Source organism: Halyomorpha halys, unplaced genomic scaffold (assembly GCF_000696795.3).
Source record: "Halyomorpha halys isolate HHAL.00 unplaced genomic scaffold, Hhal_1.1 Scaffold157.1, whole genome shotgun sequence".
NCBI classification, from domain to species: Eukaryota; Metazoa; Arthropoda; class Insecta; order Hemiptera; family Pentatomidae; genus Halyomorpha; species Halyomorpha halys.
This window is the reverse complement of record NW_027114029.1, coordinates 801,055-823,992: the sequence shown is the minus strand read 5'-3', so window position 1 is coordinate 823,992 and position 22,938 is coordinate 801,055. Positions and strand designations below refer to the sequence as shown.

Below are 22,938 nucleotides of genomic sequence, written 5' to 3'. Positions count from 1 at the left end.
AACTTGTTTGAATTTCTGTTTAATTCTAATCTAATAAATATTATTAATGGTCCTTACATGAGCTTAGGGGTAAGGGTGATCCCTTCTGCAATAAAAACCCAGCTGCTTGCATTTTTCACAAAGGTGTTGCGGGTGAACCTTGGACTGGTCAGATACATCCAAGCCATCTGGTTTTTCTAATGGCCTCTATAGCTCATACAAATTAAGTTAATTGCAGAATTTAATTACAGAATGGCTAAACATGCATAAGCTTTTATTATACCTGTTTGTGTGGGTACACATTTATGTGACACTTGATGCATTGCTGACCCATATTTGCCCAGCTGTTTCCAGACATCCACTTCCTTTTACATTTGGGACATTTGTATTCTCCGAAACATCTTTTTTTCCCTTGGTATGGCGTCAGTCCTTCTCCTTTGGGTCTTGCCTGTTAATCAAAGTATATATCACTTTATGACTAACATCATTAATTGTTAAATAATATTAGTCAACAATAAACAGATCTGATAATTGTTACTAACTATGTAATCAATATACATGTAAGGTGTAGAAGAATAAAAGTAAAGAAAATTCACTTGGTCCACATAATGAGAAATGCTCATATTCAATGCCATGAATGTAATTTGAGGGAAAAATAGTTTAATTTAGTAAACTTTTTTTTTTAATGCTGCTTATTTATTTTTATTTTCATGATTAATTTGTGGTTTTAATTTTTTTTTCATCTTTTTTATGACTATATAAATATTATGTAAAATTAGGAAAATATTTCCCGATCTTTTCTTATATATATTTGTTTAGTGCAAATGAGGTTGGCAGCAGTAGTAATTGAGCCGCGAAGCAGTAATGCAATTTTCAGTCTAGTATATTCAGTTTTAAGAGCTTTAATTAGTCATCGTTGATTCTATCAATTGTTTTTTGTTTTTTTTAACAATGGAGTGATTTTAAGTTTTCGAGTTTACCTTTGGAGGTACATAATGGTTTTTTGCAATGTGTTATCTACTCATTACAGTAGTTTATTAAAAATATGTTTTATTACAGATTGCAGAAATGGCGAGAGTGAATATTTTAGATGGCAGTTTCCAGCATCGGATTCAAAAATTCAACGCTCTCAAAACCCAAGTTAGTGATTATAAAAATATGTATTCAAATTAAATATAGATTTAAATCTCGGTTCCGACCTTCTGATTCAATTAATTCTGTTTATTCGTATATAGCTTTTTACTTTACTTAGAATTACTTGACATTTCCTATAATTATTGGTTATTACTTAAAATTTCTTCTGTTTGAACAATAATGTAGTTATGAATGTTTTTTATAATATAGTTTATGGTAATTATTTTATCCAATTAGCTTGGATGAAAAAAGTAGTGCGTGTAACATATTCACACGCGCGATTCAGCTAGAACTTATTGCACTAAAAAGGAATAGGTTTTTTGAAAATTCAATAGTATAAATAAATATATATGTAGATGTTTTAGTATTGTAGTATTATAGGTAGGCAGTAGTTTTATTTCACTTTATTTTCTAGTCACATCATTGTTATATCCACCTTCACCTCTTAATAAATAAATACAAAATAAAATATTGAAAATAATAACGTTGTTATGTCAGTTATTATTTGCAGTTAAATCTACTTTAGACACAATTTAGGGGAAGAAAATCTAGATCAACTATATCAAAACTAGAATAAAAATAATATTAGGTAATTTACTCGTACTGTTGTATGTATATAATGTTTTTTTTTACCTTCCAACCTCAATATTTCTTAAAAATTAACTTGCTTCCCTCAGTTTGATATAACGTTCGATTCCGTGGAGCAGTTCCGAATATATTCCATATCCAACTTCGGTTCTGTGTGGTTATTCTAATATCTAATTGCAAAACTACACAATAATTACTCCATCAACATTAATTTTTCGATTAAACTTTATAAAAGAATATTAAATGATGACATTTCTTAACTAACCATAAACATTTTCTTTTCTCTGAACATTTGTTTATAACGTGCACTCTTTGCCATTGGGCCTATCAGTTAAATCCTTTTAGGGTAGTGCTTCTTCAGCATTTAAAATCTTGAACATGGTTTCATAATGTATTAGTGTACATGTAATATAAACATATAATAGTATTTTTAGCAGCCCTTCGAAATAGAAGCGTGGCCTTTCATAACTGTTTAAATTAATTGCTTGACGTGGTTCATACATGACCCTATGCAAGGGAAATATTGAAGTAGACATAATATTTCGAATTTATTTTTACTCCTTAATACTTACCTTGAAACTTGCGTATATTAGGAAGTTACATGGGTCATTCTATTATTGTTTGACCATTTGACGTCTCCAAGATTATCATAATTCAAAAGCATTTATGTCAAATTTCGGTTTGAAAGTTTTCATTCACTACCATATGACCTTCGTAGAAATTCTTTGTGCCCAGTTGTCAGTTTTCGGGCTAGGTTTTTTTTTTTTTCTTTTTTTTTAAAATACTTTTGAAAATACCTCAACAATGTCATGAGTGAATTCAATCAAAATAGACTTAATACTGGATGAATTCGGTAATACTCATATATATAAAGAAGACTATGAACATTATTTAAGGTATAACTTGCAAAATAATTTATTTAAATTTTTTTAAATTGAACAAGAAAATGGAGAGAACATATCGCAGGTCCGGAAGAATAATCATCTGTAATTTTGTAAAATTGACTTTATTGTTTTGGTGAGTTCAAAAATGCATTTACTAGATGTTTGTAAGTCTGCATAATTGTACTTAAAAATTCGCCACAGGACTTTTATAAGAATAACTTGATTGGTTTACATACATCTAGTAAATTCATTTTGGAGTCCTCCACTTAATAAAGTCAATTCAAGTCACAATAAAGTCAATTTCACAAACTTTTACAGATGCGTCATTATTATTCGGGAGCAGTGATATAACCTGCTAAATGCGAAGATGAATTAACGTAAAGACAAAGGTAAACTATGTTAGTCAGTCTCCTTTTATAACAGTATCAGAATAGAAATAATGATTGTCACGCCGTTTTTCAATGTTCAAAAACAATACTGAAAAAAAAAATTTTTATTGAAATTTTTATCAATATATTATCCGCTGATTTTGAAGAGAAATTCATTAGAAAAAAATCGGTGCAATGCGCGCATTACACAACATCCACTTACCTACTTTGAGTTGAAAATATTTGAGAAATTTGGATGGGCGATTGCGTTTTTTTCAACAACCTTCTCCTACTTCTTACGTTACCAAAAAGCTCAGTATGAACAGGTACCAAAAATGTTTCAGAATCAGTCAGTGATGGCATAGAAGGTGGAGTGCTTATCACAGTCTCTTCTTTTCTTCCTTGCTTTATGTAATCCAACTTCCGAAATTTTCTTTCTTCTCGCATTTCCAATATTGTTCTACTCCTTGTAAACGGTAAGTAGTCCAGCTTCCTCTTCTCTCTGTCCCAGCGCTGCTTTTCTCCTGCCGAGAGGGCCTGCATGAGGTATCTGAGCTATATTATCTGTAAATAGGTTACACCAGCTAGGTTAAATAGGTTACACCAAATTATTTGTGTTTCACTTTGACCGGGGGTGCAGTCAACCATCTTCTCGTATATCATCTGTATATTTAGTGATATGACATTATTTGCTGCTGGTAAACACCAGGGCCCTGTTTCATAATGAAACTGATAGTATTAGTAAATAAGTACAGGTGTACAAGTTACAAAGTACAAGGCTATTACTTGCACCGGGAGAAGTTAGTCCTATTGTACTATTGAAAAAGTACAAGTAAACATAAGAGAAGGTTATGTATTCATAACATTGGTAGAACGTGAAACCGTTTAGCTGTTAATGCGTTCAAAAAAAGTTTTAAGAATTAAATTTTCATCATGTAGGGGTGTTTTTTTAAAAAGTAGTATGTACTAGAGTACCAAGGGATAAAGTATCAAGTACGAAAAGCACCGTTGTTTCATACATTTCCTGACGACATCAAACTAAAACCATAAAATAGCAGGCAAATCACTAATCTAATATTAGCTTTAGAAAAAAAGGCTTACCCGATCTAAAAATGTGTTTTTAAGAGGGGAAATTCCGAAATCTCAATACAAAATAATATAATTGAAACTACTGAATTGATTAACAATTTAAAATTGTATTATTGTCGGATCAATGAAATAATCAAAACTTTTAAGACAGAACAGAATGATTGTAAGTACAAAGTACAAGTCATTTCTACAAGTGTTTACTTGTACTAATTTTGTGAATATACACCTATTTCCTTGTACTTTTAGTACAAGTCTACGTTCACTTGTAATATCATAGTACAAGTTAACTGTTGACAGAGTTATGTTTCAGGGTTAATAATAGTGTTAGTGTTGTTAATGTGAGTTTTATTTTAATTAGTTATTTTTCAAAAACTTTTGGACGATTTATTGTTCAATAATGAAGATGTTGGAATGATAGCGTATATGGAAGTTAGTGTTGCTGGAAAGAACATCTCGAGAAGAAAAACGAACAGTGTCAGCTCTGAAATTATAAGATGAAATTAATGAAAGATGTCGTATGTCATCTACCAATTTCAATCACTTTCGAAACAATTACTTAAAACGGGAAAAGGAGACTTAATATAGTGCTATAGAGCGATATCGTAAAAAGTGGCTAAAATTGACAAAACGGCGTGAATAATTAATAACAATAATCAACAAAACCGTATAATAGGTAGCTAATGTTATAGATTCACTATCAGTATTTTGAAGTGGAACAATTCCGAAATATCAAGACAAAAGAATATAATTGAAAATATATTTTTTTATTATAAGAAAGTACAAGCTAAAATTATTAAAATCGGAAAATTTTAATGTACACGTTTCAATCTCAATTCACTAGTAATATCATAGAACCAGTTAACAGTGCATAAAGTTAATTGTGTTATCTTTAAGAGTTAATAATAGTGTTTGTGTTGTTTATGTGAGTTTTGTTTTAATTAGTTACTTTTTCAAAAAATGATGGAAGATTTATAATTTAGTACTGAAGATCAAGAATTTAATGATAATATTGTTGAAGAGACCATTCCTTGAAAAAAAAAAACTTACAGAGTGAAGAACAATTTCAGCTTTGAAGTTGTGTGAAATTAATGAAAAATTTTTTTACACTCAATACTTTATTACTAGTCTAGTACATTATACTTAAAAAAACACCCTATATGATAAAAATTTCATTTTTTGTTTCCCTTTGAATATAAGAGGTAACAAATAAGTTGTTTCATTCTCTTGCACTGATATGAATATGTAACCTTCTCCAAATAAAAAGCTCTTATGTTGACCTCTACTTTTTTAAGATAAGGTGTTCCTTTAAAGTAGTATGTATTAGACAAGCTAGTAAATGTTTCAAAAGTGCTGCTAAAAAGGTGTAGGTCCTGGGAGGATTGTGAATAGTTTGTGATGCGAGACATATGTGAAGTATAAATTAATCTAATAGAATATATTATTGTTAAATTTAAATAAAACAGTTTGAATTTCAAGAGATTATATTTATTAATGAAAACAACACTGCTATTACATATAAATCTGGTCCTTGCTTTTTGTGTAAAGTGTTACTCCAAAATAGTTATAATAAAGTATGTAGCTTTACCAATTGTATATGTTGATTAGGCCTTCCTTACATTTTCATTTATAGTTATATTATTTTATGAATATAAATCTTTCCATGATATATCTTATACTCACAGAGTATTAAAGAGAGGGAAAAAAAATATCTAATGTGAGAGTTCTCACAGAGGTGAGCTAGTATTTATTTATTTATTTATTCTACTATGCCTCAGTAAAAAAAACATTCTACATTAGCCATTTTTACCACAGACTCCAGCTACATAAACATAATTAAATACAATTGCAATAATGATAGTAATAATAAGTTGTGTGTTTGTGTAATTTATGGAAGAAAATTACAATAATAATGTTACAGATTAACGTAACTCTTTTTATACTATTTAACCTTTAATTATATCTGTAAATTAGACAATTTTATGTCTCTTTAAGAAGTAAATGTACTGTGTTATAGGTTTATAAAAAGTATATATATTTACACCTATAACATATGTATATACCTTTCTAATGAAAATCAAAAACCTACAGAAGGAAGGTAAATACGATTGAAGGTATAAGAAAATAAATAAGCAAATAGATAAAGATTACTTTTTAGTATTGATTTTGTGTTTATTTTCCAAATAAGAGTAAACATAAATATAATAGAATGATAATAACTATAAAGTACCAAATAAAATAATTAAAAACCCTTAGAAACAAGTTATATAAGACAAGATACAACATTATGTAATAAAAATTCACAGTTAATATACACAACTATAATAAATAATTTATAAAATTGAATAATAATAATGCAGTATTTCAACTGAATAAATCTGGTACAAACACAACACTTTAAATCAAACAGAAACAGATAATCTTAACGATATAATAAATTTATTTAAATGCTATTCTGAGATGATGACGTAAAATAACTTGATTCAGTAAAAAGAACATAACGAAATCACAATAAAAGTGTATGTCACATAAATTGAACTTAAGACCATCATTGGAATATAAACAAGTAAACTGAAACTACAAAACTAACATATCAATTATGATTTAAGACAATTGTATGTATTGTGGATATAAGAAACCGTTAAACAACCTAACATTAGAAAAGACAGCTCATATGTAACTTATTTTCCCGGTTTATAAGCCTAATAACGATAGCAAACATAGTGTGACCTTCCGATGTATTCCTTGTACTTCCGAAAGTACAACTTGTGTTTTGTATTTTTGATTCGAAATAGTACAAAGTACTACCTAAAATACTAATAGTATTAGTTTGTACTTTATTATGAAACAGGCCCCAGATAGGCTGATTTTGTATACTATCAACTTTTTTTAAAATTACCTTTCTTCTCTCTGTCATTTTCTTTGTTTTTTTTTCAAGTATTAAAATTAGCTAGTGTAATTCAATCCTGCGTTTTACTCTCCACTGGTATTAACACGCCTGAGCAGTAATATTCCAGATTTTTTTTTTCCATTGACAGAATGCAATAGGTTAGAGCCTAAAACTGCTTGCTTCTTTTGCAGGAAGTGTTAAACTCCAAATGATTGAAAAACTGCGTTTTAGTAATAAGAGAAGGTTTCACCCGGCCAGTGCGGAGCAAAATTCTGCCACCCCAATATTTAGGCATTTTCCTTTAAATAACTAATTTCCTTAAAATATAGAGTAATTCTTATGAACTTTTTGGCTAGAACGATCATATTTTTCGTGTATTGTAAAGGTTAAAAATAAAAAATATAGTTTAATTATGTTGCCTCCTAAAAGTTCCTCCCTGGGCGAGCCTCCCTCACTGCGCATTTCTCTGTTAACAGTATTGCCACAACTATGGTAACACTCCTGAAGACAGTACTCTGTAAAACATGGAGGCAGCTTTTAGTTTCTGTTGATTTATTAGTAAATGTATAAATATATTAAAACTTTTTTTTCTTTTCAACGTTGTAGATCAGTCATCATAAAGCAGGTGAACTTGTCAACTTCTTGGACAGTAAAACTCCTGAACATTCCGACTTTTTTTTTTTTTAAATATTTTATTACAGGAAAAAAAACTATAAAATTTTGAACTACACTATTGAATCCCGCGACAAAATCTATAGAAATCAAATCATTTGACATTTGCCAAAAAAAAAGAAGAAAAGAAAAAAAAAGAAATCATTAAAAATTGGTTGAAGTCGAGGGATAGAAAATAATTAATCAATAATGGAATGACCTAGATATTTAGGTTTAAATCTTGAAAAAAAGTGAAGATGAGACTTTTGTTGTTAGAATTTTAACATTATGTATAAGTGAGGACACGCCCATATTATAATTTTTGTGAATCGTGGTCTCAGATTGCAAACATCTGTCTATAGCGTATTTTACCTCCAAAGTACATATATATGTATGTAAATATTTGGAATATTTTTTATTACTAGGTAAAAAATATATTTGATCTTTTCTCCTTTTTAAGGTATGTCCGTAGTATCCGACTGGAGGATTGAGAAATACGTAAATTTAAAAATAAAGCAACTAGTACGCCCTATTTTAAAGAAGATGACTCAAGACCTATGCCCGTATGGAGCCTAGCTTATAAGTTCCGTTTCATCTCATCTCACTGGTTAAATAATATTTACTCATATAATTTATACATTATATAATATAAATATATATCTTATATATTTACTTATATAATTTACTTATCTGAAGTATATTATGAGGTTGTCAGGAAAGAAATTTCGATGTCTTATTGTAAAATAAATTTCAATTTTCCTATATAAAAAATTAACCTAAATCAGGAAAATATTTTCCATCCTATTCGATGACCTTCTGCCCTCATTTCTGGTGACGTTATGATCCCGCCTCGTTGAACATCTGGTACTTATTGAATATAAAAAAAAAAACTCGATTTGAGTCGTTGAATAACGATCGTTATTATTGAAATTTTGGTACATCGCGACTATACGGGATATGCGACATCACATCGCACACAAGCTTCTATAATGTCGTAAGTGTTTTTAAAAAAATGTGAGGCCTCCCATTGTTATTGCGGAACATGATTCGTTTGCGTTTGCCTTCCTACAATTTTATAAGTTGTTGGCAGTAAAGGCCTGCGTTGAGTTGCTCAAAATACAAAACACTTTGTATTTTCAAAATACAAAACACATTTGTAATCTCACGGCATGAACACTATGATATTTATCTGATGCAATTCGGCTTTCAATATGATATATGTTGCTTCATCATTTTTGGATCATGATCTTTTTCCATTAACGTTATTCTTACTCCCTTCGCCCCTCTGTTTTAAAAAGAGTTCCGATTGCATTACAATTGAAATGTGTATAAAAAATATTGATTCGTTGTGCTAGGTGAATTTGTATGTGGGTATTATTTGGTGGAGACTCACACATTTTCTTATAGTTCTGGCTTCCTTTCCAACAGTTCTAGAGTTTCTGATGGGTTAAAAAAAAGGTCTGTCCGTTAAGGATAAAAACTACGTTTTGGAAAAGTGAGACGCCAACTTCACACTGCCTATCATTTGATGGAAACTCACGAAAGTTTGAGAGTTGAGGAGTGTACTTCACAGTGCTGCTGAATACATTTTCACTAACTTCACAAACAATAAAATTAAAGGTTTTAGGAAAATTACAACTCTTCAGTTAGTTTTTAGACTGAACAGATTTAGGTATAAATTCTAAATCTCTTCAGTTTAAAAACTAATTAATAAGTAACAATATTCTTAAAAACGAGAACCTTTAATTGTACCGTTCTTAAAGCTAGTGGTAATTTATTTAGCACCACTGTGAAGTAAGGTATCGATATTATAATTTTTAAACCAAATTCGTATATAGTGTTGAACTAGTTCATAGGCGCTGTTAGGAGTAAAAGGTGAGTTTATGAAATCGCTTCATCTCTGTAAAACACAATGATCTCAGGTATTAGAGCTTTTCTTCATAAAATTATCAACAACAATAATTATTCTTTCTAAATTTTCCAGTCTTGGTTTCATCTTACAAAATATTTATATTCTGGAGTGAATACAAATCTTCTTAGAAATGAAGTCAATATTTGTTTGGCATGAGATATTTGGATCCGCAGAGCTTCCAGTATAAGATAAGAATAGCAATTATAATTTATAATATTTATTAAACGAAACAAAGATCTTCTGGCTCCTAACCTCTTGGCAAGATGTGATTTTGATCTTCAGCCATTGCCACAAACTATGAGCATTCCTTTAGATTTCGCGCCAACTGTGCTGTTCATGCTTCCTAAATTGTTTAAAATAAATTGTTTTGTACTTTTATAAACTGAAATAAATAAACAACATTTCTCATATTTTCCCATTATTTACTGTATCATGTTATTGGTTTGATCGTATAAAATTAATACATATAAAAATTGATCATTACCCGAAATTTGGCTAAAATTTTTAATTTTCACCAACAAATAATAAGTGCCTTTAGCTCCTTTTTAAACAAATCAGATATTCGCATCATGCAGTAGTCTCTATTTTTAATGATTTATACCGTTTCATCACTTTCATAACTCATAAAAAAATTAATCTACTATTGTTTTTATTTAGCTTTTCAACACATTTATTTGTCTTTTAACTTATTTTTTCTAATTCATTTATATGTTTTTTAAATTTATGTATTAGTTTTTTTAACTTATTTGTTTGTTTTGCTTTTTTAACTGTTCTACTGCTCTGACTATTTTATTTTTGATTTATTTATAAATTGCTATTTATTAAATAATTTATGTTAATTTGTCTACCGAATCAAACGTGTGTTGCGAATCAATGGAGAGGGGAGGTATGAAAGAGTGAAGTAGTAGCCAGGAAGGAAAAAAGGCAGTTTTTTTCTCACCACAATTTTTGATTACTTTAATGAAAACTATGTATAATCACTAGTCAAAATTGATGAGTCTGCCAAGTATAGGTAGGGGGAATAAAAAATAGCGGCTGTTTCAAAACATTAATGTTTTATTCGGAGCTCTATATCTTAATAATAAAAGTTAGAAACGTGGATGTAATGAGTTCAGTTTTTAAGTATTCACCCAAAAAGCTAAAAGGAGGTGAAAAATCATTTAATTTCATTTTCTAAAAACCTATATTAGTGGTTTTAGTAAATCGTTCTTATAAATATTTTTTTTTTTTTTAAATTTCCTACTTCCATTACAGAAATAGAAGTGATTGGTGTTGGTTTGTTGCTAGTTTCAAGTAATGGTTGTTGTGTCGCGGGTCAGTTAACAAAACTAGTTGTAAATATTTATAATAAAGCAAACATATTTATAGCCGGAGCAGGCTGTGCCGACTGTAGGTCAGTCCTTTTAACTCAACCTCACATAAAGGTTTGCTTCCTTGCCAGTGGACCTAAAAACTAGAGTCCAGTTTTATTTTGACGCCGAATTTATAAAAAGTCCTTGATAGACACAACAAGTTTTTTTTTTAGAAGAGTATCTTGTTTTGCCATTTACGTGGCAAATTATTACTGTCGAGTTGATTAATATTGAAATATATTATATGGCTGGAGACACGCCCCGTTATAAAGAGAGGTGGACCTTTATATCCTTCCCTTAATTTAGAAGTGACCTCAGTTTTTACAAGAGTGGCCAGTTCCCTAGCCAAAGAGTCCGGGTAAAACGAGCCAGCTTATGATGTTTTCTCGATTGTTTTTAGAGCTCTATTATAAGGCGCCAATGCTATACTGTTGGGAGTGACAATTCCTGCCGCTGTAATCTATGCAACCCAATCGTCTTGTTTGGCCGATTCGAAATTCTCAATGGCCCTTATAATTCCAAAAATAAGATTATCACCATATCTAATATTTTCGTAGCGTCAGCGCGAATTAATCCTTCCTTCCATTATAAACACCATTCCAACCAAGTATACTCGTTTATAACCTTACTTTCCGATCGGTTTAAAAAAAGATATTCTCTGGATTCACTGAGATAAAACTGTCATTACATTATCATCAATTTGTTCCTACTGATTATGTCGTTACAGTCATTTTTACTTATTACATCTTTGATAAAGATAAAGATAAATAATAACAAATATGGTGAAGTATAAGTAGGGGAGGGGGATAACACTATTCTCCTTCAAAGTAAAAGTAAAGCAAAGGCCACGCCCACAGAGCTTAGGCTTACGTTGAGGTTAATAGGAATGTCTGCCAGTGTAATCTAAACTAAAACAGAAGGCAGCCAGTGATTCTGTCCTTGTACTCTTCCTCTACTCCTCTGTCACGCCCCTGGTTTACCTTTTTAGGCTTCACTTTTCCTATCAGCTTAGCCCATCCATTATACATTTACCAACCTACTATGATTTGAAATTAATTCTTGATCGATTCAAAATATCAATATCTTTATACCAACGGCAATACTTACCCTCATTATTTATTTATTTTTCTAATGAAAAATCAATTAAAATTCAATTTATCAACTTTTGGAAAATTATTATACAATAGCTCATTGAGACAAACCAAAGTTTTATAGAAAATATTAATTGATAACTTCTATTCGACAGGTGAAAATATTAAGTTATGTTTTAAATTTAAGAAACAAACTAAAAAATATCTAGATGTAAGATTTTAATTTTTCACAAAAAAGTATATATATGTGAAGTGGATATATTAATTGTTGAAAGAATGGTCCTCAAATATAGGTTAGGTGAATGTAAACAATTAAAAAAGATGTGAACTCAATATTCTCAATTTCAGTACCCCAAATTTATACCTGTTTTCTTGCCGAAAATTCGTTTTAATATAAGAATATGTAATATGTATTATTTATAATTCTGAATATAATCCAACATGGTCTTAATATAGAATATGCTTTTTCTATTTTAAAATGGGGTCGTTTTTTCATACTTATTACTAACGATAAAATGTTGTGTGAAAATTAGTCCATCCGAATGTTGAAAATCTGAACCATCAGACTCGGATTTAGTATTTTCCATGATCGTAATAAATCGAAGTGGATTCCAAAAAAAATTTTCTAAAAATTAAATGTACTATTTTGTATACTCTAAAAACGCCTGTGTGTAAATCTTACAAAATATTGTTTCCTCCCTAAAGGGTCAATTGGTAATGTTTAACTACATTTTAGCAACTCGCGATGTTAATTCTTAGAGCAAGCTAGTTGGTTTGAAAATAAAATACAAAGCAATGTCTAAGTTTGAAACTTAAAACTTAATTTTGGATGTATACTATTGACTATAGAAAAACCCATTCCCCTATAGAATATAGAATACCCATTGTTCGAATGTATAAACACAGGCACACGCACACCTTCACAAATTATGCACCGTGGTTCGGTTTGAACCGTGAGTTACGTAGATTGGTTTGTTAAAATGAATGGTCTGAAGCCAACTGATGCCAAAGATGCCATTCAAATCCTTAGCAACCTCAGAGCTTGTTCTCATAGCTTACCAGACATCTCCAGTCCGAATACTTATCTTAATGGCAAACCGGCAAGGTTTTAATATAACGCCAAATTAGCACCCCTTAATATTGTTTTTTGAAACAAGCTAGATTTACTCGAAATAAAAAAATGTTAGTTTGAAACCTCAAACTATTTTTTCGTTTCAACATAACTAAAGAATGGCTAATGTATACTTGTGTGTAAATATACATACACACACACACCCATGCATAAATTATGTGGCGTGGTTCGGTTGAGCCGTGAGTGACGTAGACAGGTTGGTTAAGATGAATGGTCTGGGGCCAACTGATGCCAAAGATGCCATTCAAGTTCTTAACAATCTCACATAGCTGCCTGACGTCTTCAACCCGTTTACTAACGTATTGTAATTTGTTCTTTAGCTCCGTTAGTTAGACGTCATGATATTTAAAATAAATTTTCAATACGATATTTAGTAATTTTCTGCTAAATCCTAACTATAGCAATGGGAAGTAAGACTTTATCGCATAATTACAATCATACATCTTACATCCCTTATCCCCAATGAGTTATTGGTTGATTTTCGAAGAAATAAAAATAAAATTATAGTTCATTATATATAATAAGTTATTCATAATCATAACCGAATAGCTTTCACAAGATACTATATTATAAACTATAAAAGGACAATATTGCATGTAAAAGTGAGAAAAATCTCGTCGAAGTTTCCTATATATATTAATTTTCAATGGCTTTTCCTTAAACCCATGCTTTCTAATCCTCCAAAAAATCTAAGAATTATAAATTTTTTTATTTTATTTTAAAAACTGCTAAATTATTTTAATTTTAATTTTGTATAATTACCTTTTATTTTAGTTTTGCAAAACGAATATATAAAAAAAAACCAGACACACATAAATGAGAATGTAGATAAGAAGAAAAATATTTTGAACAATAAAATAAAATGTAGAATTTTTTTATTTTTATAACAATTAAATAATTGACAAACTTAAGACATTTAACAAAAGTAAATATCTGAAGTCTGCTCTTTGAACATCGAACAGATGAAATACACCACATATGTTTTGGATTCCTTGAAAATTTTGTTTTCTCGAGGGGGCTACTTGTTTATTTGCATCAAACGACATTTTTTCAAATTTTATCTCTGGTTTTGGTAAAGGCAACGTTCGAAAAGCTCTTCAATATGCAGTAGTTTATAGTTTTAAACAGTATAAATATATTTATAGTTTTAAACGGTATACTCATATTTATAGTTTTAAACAGTATAAATATATTTATAATTTTCAGCAGCAGGAAAATAAAAGAAAAAAAAACTATACAATGATAAGAAAAGGTAATTTAAAAAATACAATAAATTTAAATTATAAGTAATGAAGAAATAAACAATGAATACTTGGTTCAAAAATAGAATATATACAGTTAACAAGTTTTGTAAGATTGAGAAACCATGTTCACGTATTGTCAATGAAAGTATGGAGTCATTTTGCTTATGGTTTTGCTCTGTTGTATACTGGCTTAGCATCTAGTGATGGATATATTTTTAAAAAAAATTGAGTCAATAAATGACTTGAACAACAAATATGTCTGTAATATTCCAATAATATACCTGTCTTATAAGTATGTACTTTCAGTTTCGTACGAGTTTTTATTTTAGACGTAAAATCACATATACTCAGACTATTTTGCGAGGCTTGGGTATTTGGACTCAGAGAACTTAAAACATATTTCCGTTAAAAACAACGAAATTGTTCATGATCGCAATGTTCCCCCTTACTATGCGTTCCATATATCGGTAAGTGAAAGTAAATACTTTCTAATATTATTGATCTCAAGAGGATACATTAACTGTATACTATACTGTATGCACATAGATCTGCACAAATATCTGTATTCTTGAGTTTAATCCTCTTTTATTTTAAAATTGAATGTTGTGCCTGATTGGCAATTGATGTAGTCAGGAAAGTATGAAATGATGAGCACATGTTCATTATTCTTTGGGAACACAGTGTTGCAAAATAAAGATTTTTTTTAAAAATTAATTTTATTCCAATTAAAGTAGTTCATTATTGTACTCACTCGCGAAACCGAACCATTCTTTAATCAGAACTGGCATTAACATAGCGATACCTAAATGCATGATAGTTTTACGTCCATGCTACTTCATATTAATATTTTGCTACAATTCTGTTCCTTGTGGAGTTTCACTCCAAGAAATGCCAAGAAAATCTTTCTCACTGTACCCTAAAATGGTATACAGGATAAGGATCACTAAAATTCCTTTTATAAAGGAAATTAATATACATTTCCATGATAAACCTACAAAACAGTCCTCTTAGTTGCCTCCCTGTCTGCTTCAAACTGTTTGAAAAACTATCATACAAAAGACTGACTGACGTCCTTACAGAAGAACAAATCATACCTGACCATCAATTGGGTTTCCACTCATTTCACTCAACTAGCTATCAATTACATGCAGTTACTGACTATATTTATACAAATCTGGAGCAAAAGCAAAATGTAGCTGGTGTATTTCTTGATGCAGCTTAGGCATTTGACGAAGTATGGCACCAGGGACTTTCCTTTAACCTGAAACCACTTATCCCTTCTACTTCTCTCTTTTGTTTCTGACTGATGTTTTATTGCACGGTAAGGCTCAGAAACCACTTCTATCAATCCAACCAAGACCGTAGTACTTCAAGGTTCGATTCTGGGACCACTGTTGTACAGAATATTAACACACTCTTACTCGACAATAACAACCTCACAGCGACCCACGTTGACAATACAGCCACCCCTACCTGATATAAGAATACTCTGCAGGCTTCACACTTTAAAACTATTAAATACAAATTCAGGACTGCTTTGAACTTTGCAAAATCAAACAAGTAATAAAAAATCCCAACACATAACATTGACACTCCATCTATACATATATCTTCTAGTATTCGCACACAACAAACCGATTCCCTAGACCAATCCAATGAAATATCTAGGACTGACATTCGATAGAAGAATGGAGTCCTCATTCTTAAGCAGAAGCGTCTAACTTGCACTTTAAAGTATTTTCCTCGTTTACTGAAACAAGTTTGAATATATGTTTTATAAATCAATTGGACAATTAACTCACACGAACAAGCTACAAATATTTTAATTAAAAACACTACGTCAGATTACACGATCTCCATGGTACTTTAGTAACAGAGAACTGCACACAGACACACATGAATATAAAATTGTAAAAGTGGAGTATGCGATATGCGAACGATTAGATATGTTTTACATGGTTTTTATCCTCATCCTCTGATAAATCCTCGTACCCTAAACAATAATGTAACCATTTGGCGTGTGGGACTCGAACGCTTTCTGAACTCAGGCTCCGTGGGTCTTGGAGTTCCCGGTTGCCTCTTTCAGGTTCCGTTCAGTGGTCAATCCCAACGATATCTTACCAAAACCAACAACCAACGGGCGTTGGTGACCGAGCAATTGAATCTCCATTGAGGCATTATCTTAGCTACCTAATAAAATTAATTAACATTCTGAGGTAGCATTGGGTGCTGGTCTGCGGTTGTGCTATGTGGAGGTAGCACTGAGTGCTGGTCTCTGGTTGTGCTATGAGGAGGTAGCACTGGGTGCTGGTCTCTGGTTGTGCTATGAGGAGGTAGCATTGGGTGCTGGTATCTGATTGTGCTATGAGGAGGTAGTATTGGGTGCTGGTCTCTGGTTGTGCTATGAGGAGGTAGCACTGGGTGCTGGTCTTTGGTTGTGCTATGAGGAGGTAGCACTGGGTGCTGGTCTCTGGTTGTGCCATGAGGAGGTAGCACTGGGTGCTGGTCTCTGGTTATGTCATGAGGAGGTAGGTGCTGGTCTCTGGTTGTGCTATGAGGAGGTAGCATTGGGTGCTGGTATCTGATTGTGCTATGAGGAGGTAGTATTGGGTGCTGGTCTCTGGTTGTGCTATGAGGAGGTAGCACTGGGTGCTGGTCTTTGGTTGTGCTATGAGGAGGTAGCACTGGGTGCTGGTCTCTGGTTGTGCTATGGGGAGGTAGCACTGGGTGCTGGTATCTGATTGTGCCATGAGGAGGTAGCATTGGGTGCTGGTATCTGATTGTGCTATGAGGAGGTAGTATTGGGTGCTGGTCTCTGGTTATGTCATTCATACTATTGTTATAATTATGCAATATATCTTATTCGCTGGTTGTCTTCAATCTGAAGATAGGTGTGAATTTATAAAAAAAAAAAAAAATGAATAGGTAGATAAATAATCAAAGTGTACTCTATTTGTTATTAGTTTTATAATTGATAGATTATTAATTAAATGTATAGTCAATAATTGTATAAATTTACTCCCATTGTTATTCAAAAATTTTTAAAAGAAAAATGATTCATTGATTTAATCAGTATTTCATTTTCTTGGTTGATATAGCATCATTTATATGTAAATTAGGTCTTCCAAATCGGGTAGCTTATAAATATTTGAGTAGCTTGAAGTATCTTACTTAAGAATGGTTAAAATACGAAATTAAATTAAATGGAAAGAACTGTGTAACGTTCAGAGCTCATTAAAAACACCGCATTATATCATTAATTAACAAAGACAGTAATAAAAAATGTTATACGACACTTACGAAAGCCATGTGGTCAAATGTGCTCGGCGAAACTGCAGCCTGAAACAATAGAAGCGATAGATCGGAACTGGAGGAAGTATAGTATTCTAGCAGGCAACTATAAACTGATACATCTAATACTAAACCATCACTACCACTAACCGCATGCATATCCGGTAAAACGTAACAAAGGTAAATAAATAAATAATTCAACTTATTAATAGACTTCATTTCTAGAAAATGTGTATCTTAACAGCGATTCAAAAATGGGTAGGTAGGAAACAGACTGCTTATTATTGGAAGGTAGATGGGATATATGCAAACTTTCAAAGAGTTATTGTGTATTTCGTTTTATAACATTGTACAAGTTGCCGAAAGATGAGAACACCTCTCTTACCCGTTGTATCAGAGGCAAGAACGTGATTGTTATAAGATCGAGTCATGATAATCTCGATAATAACAAATTTTGAAACGTTAGAAAAGAAATAATGCTAAATAATTTAAAAGGCTATAAATTAATTTTAATTTTCCGAGTTTCAGAGAAAATCCCTAACAAATTTTTTTCCACTACGATGCGTTGCCCTTAAATTCGATGTATAGACTTGGATTTTTAGGAGGTTCTGTCCAAGTATGGGAGGAGGGGGAAGGATGTCTCCATCGATATTCATTAATAATCTCCTTTCCAATCATCTCCCCCCCCCCTCTCTCTCTCTCTCTCTCTCTCTCTCTCTCTCTCTCTCACTCACTCTCTCTCTCTCTCTCCAACGCACTCGCACACGTATTCTAAAACTGTGTATATGTTTGCAGTTGAGCAGCAGTATGTATATAATTTTATTTTGTTATTACCTCTACTAAGGGTCATTGGCATTTCCCTTTTTCGCTATTATTCAAGGGGGAGTTGAAATCTAAGAAGGAAATGAGGTAGATGGGAAAAAAAATGGTGTCAACGTGTGCCTAAATGCATTTTTGGCTAGAGACCAAAAAACAGAATCCAGATTTGGCTGATTTGGCTGAAAGACAATAGTTGCTTAAGTAGCTTCGGCGATGTTCTAAAGGCATGCCAGTTATATCACAAAGGTGTCCAAGCAAAGGAACGGGCAATCTTTTTTCAGTCTTGTGTTTATCTGTTTGTTATCAGATATCTAGTTCTAATTCCGTATAATCCATTACTTTCAAAAATATTTTGGTAACATGGTACATTAAAATAACATTGGTAACAAAGACTTATCGATAAAATAATGAAATTTTAGGATGATATCTAAAATTGTTTTATATCTGTGTATATAAAATGCACAATTCATGCAATAGCATATGAACTATACCACACGGGCAGAGTATCATATCATGTATACAAGTGTATCATAAACTATAATGAATATTATACAGTATTGTATTTACTAGTAATAAAATTCTGTTATATACACTTGTATGTGTAGTGTAAAAAAAGTACACATTCAACTGAGCAATTCGGTCTCTGATGTAAACATGAAAATTACTTTCTTTAACCAGAAATATTGTTACAAAAAAGAAGTTTAGATTTTGTCATAGGTTTCTAGTCAATTGATTAATATGTATATCGTACTTCAACAAAAATGTCAAAGATAAATTAAAATATTAAGTTTTTGAAAAATATGTCATCCTTTACACTATACGAGGTTCGGTTTTCTAATATAAGCATATAACAATAGCAATCTAGTTCTAAGGATTACTATAACAATAGCAATCTAGTTCTAAGGATTACTATAACAATAGCAATCTAGTTCTAAGGATTATTATAACAATAGCAATCTAGTTCTAAGGGTTTCTTAGACTATTTTCTTAATCGTTTTAGAAAGATGGTCGTGACGAAGGAGTGAAAAAGTGTTACTTCTTTAATAGTGGCAACGTAACGGCCCAAATTCCAGGACTTCTTCACGACTGCACAAGTATAAACCAGAAAAGATTAGTGTTATAATATAAATAAAAGCAGTCTTATGGGAGAGATATAATAGGGTAAGTCCGGGATAGACACACCCGTCGAATATTTGGATGGTTCTTCTTGAGTAGATTGGTCCACTCTAAGTTTCGTGTGTATTTTAGAAGAAAATTTCACTTATATCTGTTGAAAAATATTTTAACCAAATTTCTTTGTTTTTGTGTTTAAATAATTTAGACGTAAGATCAATGTTATAACTCAAGTGCATCTTAACCTCAAATAACGTAGTGGTAGTGCTGTTTGTCTGAACGGGAAGGTGGTACATCTATTCCCAACAATTGGGATATTTGGACCAGTGAAATTTGGGATAGTCAGACCATATCTCCTATTAGGGCTTTATTTTATATATAAATGATAGTTATAAAAAAATATTAATATTTAAAAAACATAAAGCCGTATTCTGATAAATTGAGATTTATTTTTGCTACAGAAAAATTCCCCACAAAAGATAAGGCACGCCTTGGAGAGGAGTTTATAGTCTGAATAGTCTGAAGACAGTTTGGAAAATACAGTCAGTGAGTACTGTTGAGATTAAGATAATGTGAGTTAATGCTGCCACAAAAGCGCAGGCGTACGGAAAACAAAAAGGCGCCTCAAGTGATATTGGTTACCGAACTAATTGTTGGGAAAACTCGTTGTTAGGATTTAAAAAGAAGAAAATCGTTAGATATACGTACAAAATTTTCAATCAATAGGTTTTTCTTAAACTAGAGATTCAATACGTTCCGTGGCTTATTTAGCAGAAAACCTATAATAGAAACATCATTTCAATCGTGAAACCAAACAAGGTAGGACTAGCTTTCATCATTTCTTGTAAGCAATTCCGAGCTTTCCATCGGAATATACTATACTAATAACTTTTCTAGCTGTTTATAACTTTAGACTTTGAAATAAACAATGGTTATATCACTGATAACGTTTATTTCTTGTTTTACACCCTGATCTAGTATAGTAACGTTTACCAGAAGAATAAATCATAACTTCAAGTGTAACAAATCGTTCGAGAGGTGCTTATAATTGTTTAAAGTCAAATATACAAATAAAAATGTATACCAAATCTTAGACATTGCCATGTTTCGGAAAAAATGGTCTAACTATCCCAGACGTACATCCCTACTGTTTTTATGAAAACTATGGAAGACCAAAAAATATGAAAATCAGTACATAGATGTAAATAATGAAAAATTAATATTGAAGTAACTATGATTTTAAAATACATAGATTTAGATTTAAATGTAGATTTGGCAAATCGGAAGCATAACCTAGACGAATTTCTAAAAGAATCCTCGAATTCATTCATACAAAATCAAAGCTTGATTCATTATTTAATAAAGGAGAATAATAAAATAGTTTGACTGAAGATTAACAAGTCGAAAATGAAATACATGGTTGTATCAACTTCCAAAGAAAGAAGGCCATGCAATCTGAAATACAATATTTGAAGCTATCGACAGCCTCACATACTTCGGTACTGAAATTAATTCTGAAAATAAGATCCATGATGAGATCAAGAAAAAATGAGTGGAAATAAACCGTATTCTAGCCTTGTGAATTTGATAAGTCGACTTTACTATAAAGGGCACAAAATTACTTGTATATAAATCTCTTCAGCAATATGTTGTAGTAATAATTTAGAACACAGATCAACAGGATTCTTTAGAGTCTCAGAGCGGAAAATATATGTTTTATACAATCTGTAGACAAGGCATCAGACTAATGTATCAGCAATAAAAAATGGATGGTCTTAATGGACATGAACGATTTACTCAGTCCAGGAGCTGGCTCGGACATGTCAAGAGGTTGACCAAAGAAAGAATGCCAAAGAGAAACTTTCCCCGGAAAAATAAAAAGAGGATGCTCTCAGAAAATCTGGCAAAAGGACATGATAGAGGACCGTAGGATAGGAGTGACTGGCTGGAGAAAAAGGGCTCTAAATATAAAGGAGTGGTGTCAAATTGTCTGGGAAGTCGCTGTCCATCTCGGACTGTAGAGCTTAAGAAGAAAAAAAAGAATTGAATTTGCTATATCCACATTAAATATTTTATTTTACATTAAAGAAAAATAAATAAATTTTCCATTCCAACCCATGAAGGCACTTGGTAAGGAAGTACTGTTACTAGGCCAACGGTTGTGCAAGGAGGTGATTTGGTCAGAATCACGGTAGACCGTCAGATTTTTACCCAATTCAAGGTGGATACCTTTATGAGGCTAGGTGGACCCCAGAGGGCTCTCGAACCGTAAGTGAAGATGTGAAACAGAAGATATTTATCTGCCACAGCTGAATTCGAACCCGGATCTTGGAGCGAATAGCACAGTGCCTTATTAATGAGCTAGCTACCTATTCCCACTATTTTTTTTTACATATTTTAAAAAAATAAAAGTATATTATACAAATTTTTGAATAGTTTTGTTGAAACCACTGGTACTTTGAGGAAACAAAATTTCACGTCACATAATTCTTTTACTTAACTGGAGGCGAATCTCAGCTTATTCTATAACAGAACCCCACTTAATTACCAGGGATTTAATGCATATTAAACACGGAAGTTATTCTAAAAACATCGCGTTTATATTTGTCTGTCAGAAAAACTAAAAATGAGGAATCATTAATTTACTAAGCGTAACGATAAAAAAAATCGCAAATGAGTGATGGTTTTACGAAAAACAAAACGTTGAGTTATTTAGCAGTTTGAAAAACATTCAAAAGGTTTAAAAAAAAAAATGTCTACTCATTTTTGAAGAAATATTCATCTACTTTACTACACTAAAATTTAGAATTAACTAACCAAAATAGTTTTTGAATTACTGCTTCCTTTTCAATAACAAATGTAACTTGTAAACGATGTATGAAAATACAAAACTTGATTTTTCTTCTTTTCAGTGAGGAATTGGATCATATTCTATGAGAACATTTTTGTTGCGTTTAAACCTGTTTTTGGCTCTTTAAAACAAAGGATTTACAGATGCCAAAAAGCCTAGACCAATCCAAAAAGAAACTTCGTTTTTATGAAATTAAAGCTAATTAAATATAGCGGTAATATATTTCTAGGCATGGGCATGCTTTTGCCCTACAGGAGTTGAGATATACATTCTCAAATAAAGTGTAATAAAAACTTTTTTCTATTGGTCAATCCGTTAGTTAAACCATTACATATTTTTTAGTGTGGTTTAATCTACTGTACTACTTTAGTGCTCTGCAAAAAACAAAACAAAAAAAAAACCGAAAAATATCACGTAAAATACACAAAATATTTTTTTTTTTTTTTTATAATTTATTTATTGATATTTACAACTGTATACACATATATACAACAAGTAAATTTGCTGTAGGTGACATAGTGACATGATAAAAACATGTGGAGAATCTACCCAT

The 22,938-nt window shown here is 31.4% G+C and overlaps 1 protein-coding gene across 1 annotated transcript in view; it reads right to left on the bottom strand.

Moving 5' to 3' along the window:
• LOC106678722 (zinc finger CCHC domain-containing protein 24) overlaps positions 1 to 22,938 on the bottom strand; it is a 53,765-nt gene that overhangs the window by 1,444 nt on the left and 29,383 nt on the right. The window contains exons 4-6 of the mRNA XM_014417424.2: positions 17,612 to 17,650; positions 263 to 427; positions 58 to 186 (exon numbers count right to left, since the gene is read on the bottom strand). Of these exons, the coding sequence (XP_014272910.2) occupies positions 64 to 186; positions 263 to 427; positions 17,612 to 17,650 (327 nt within the window). The 3' untranslated portion in view covers positions 58 to 63. The remainder of the gene's footprint in view (positions 1 to 57; positions 187 to 262; positions 428 to 17,611; positions 17,651 to 22,938) is intronic.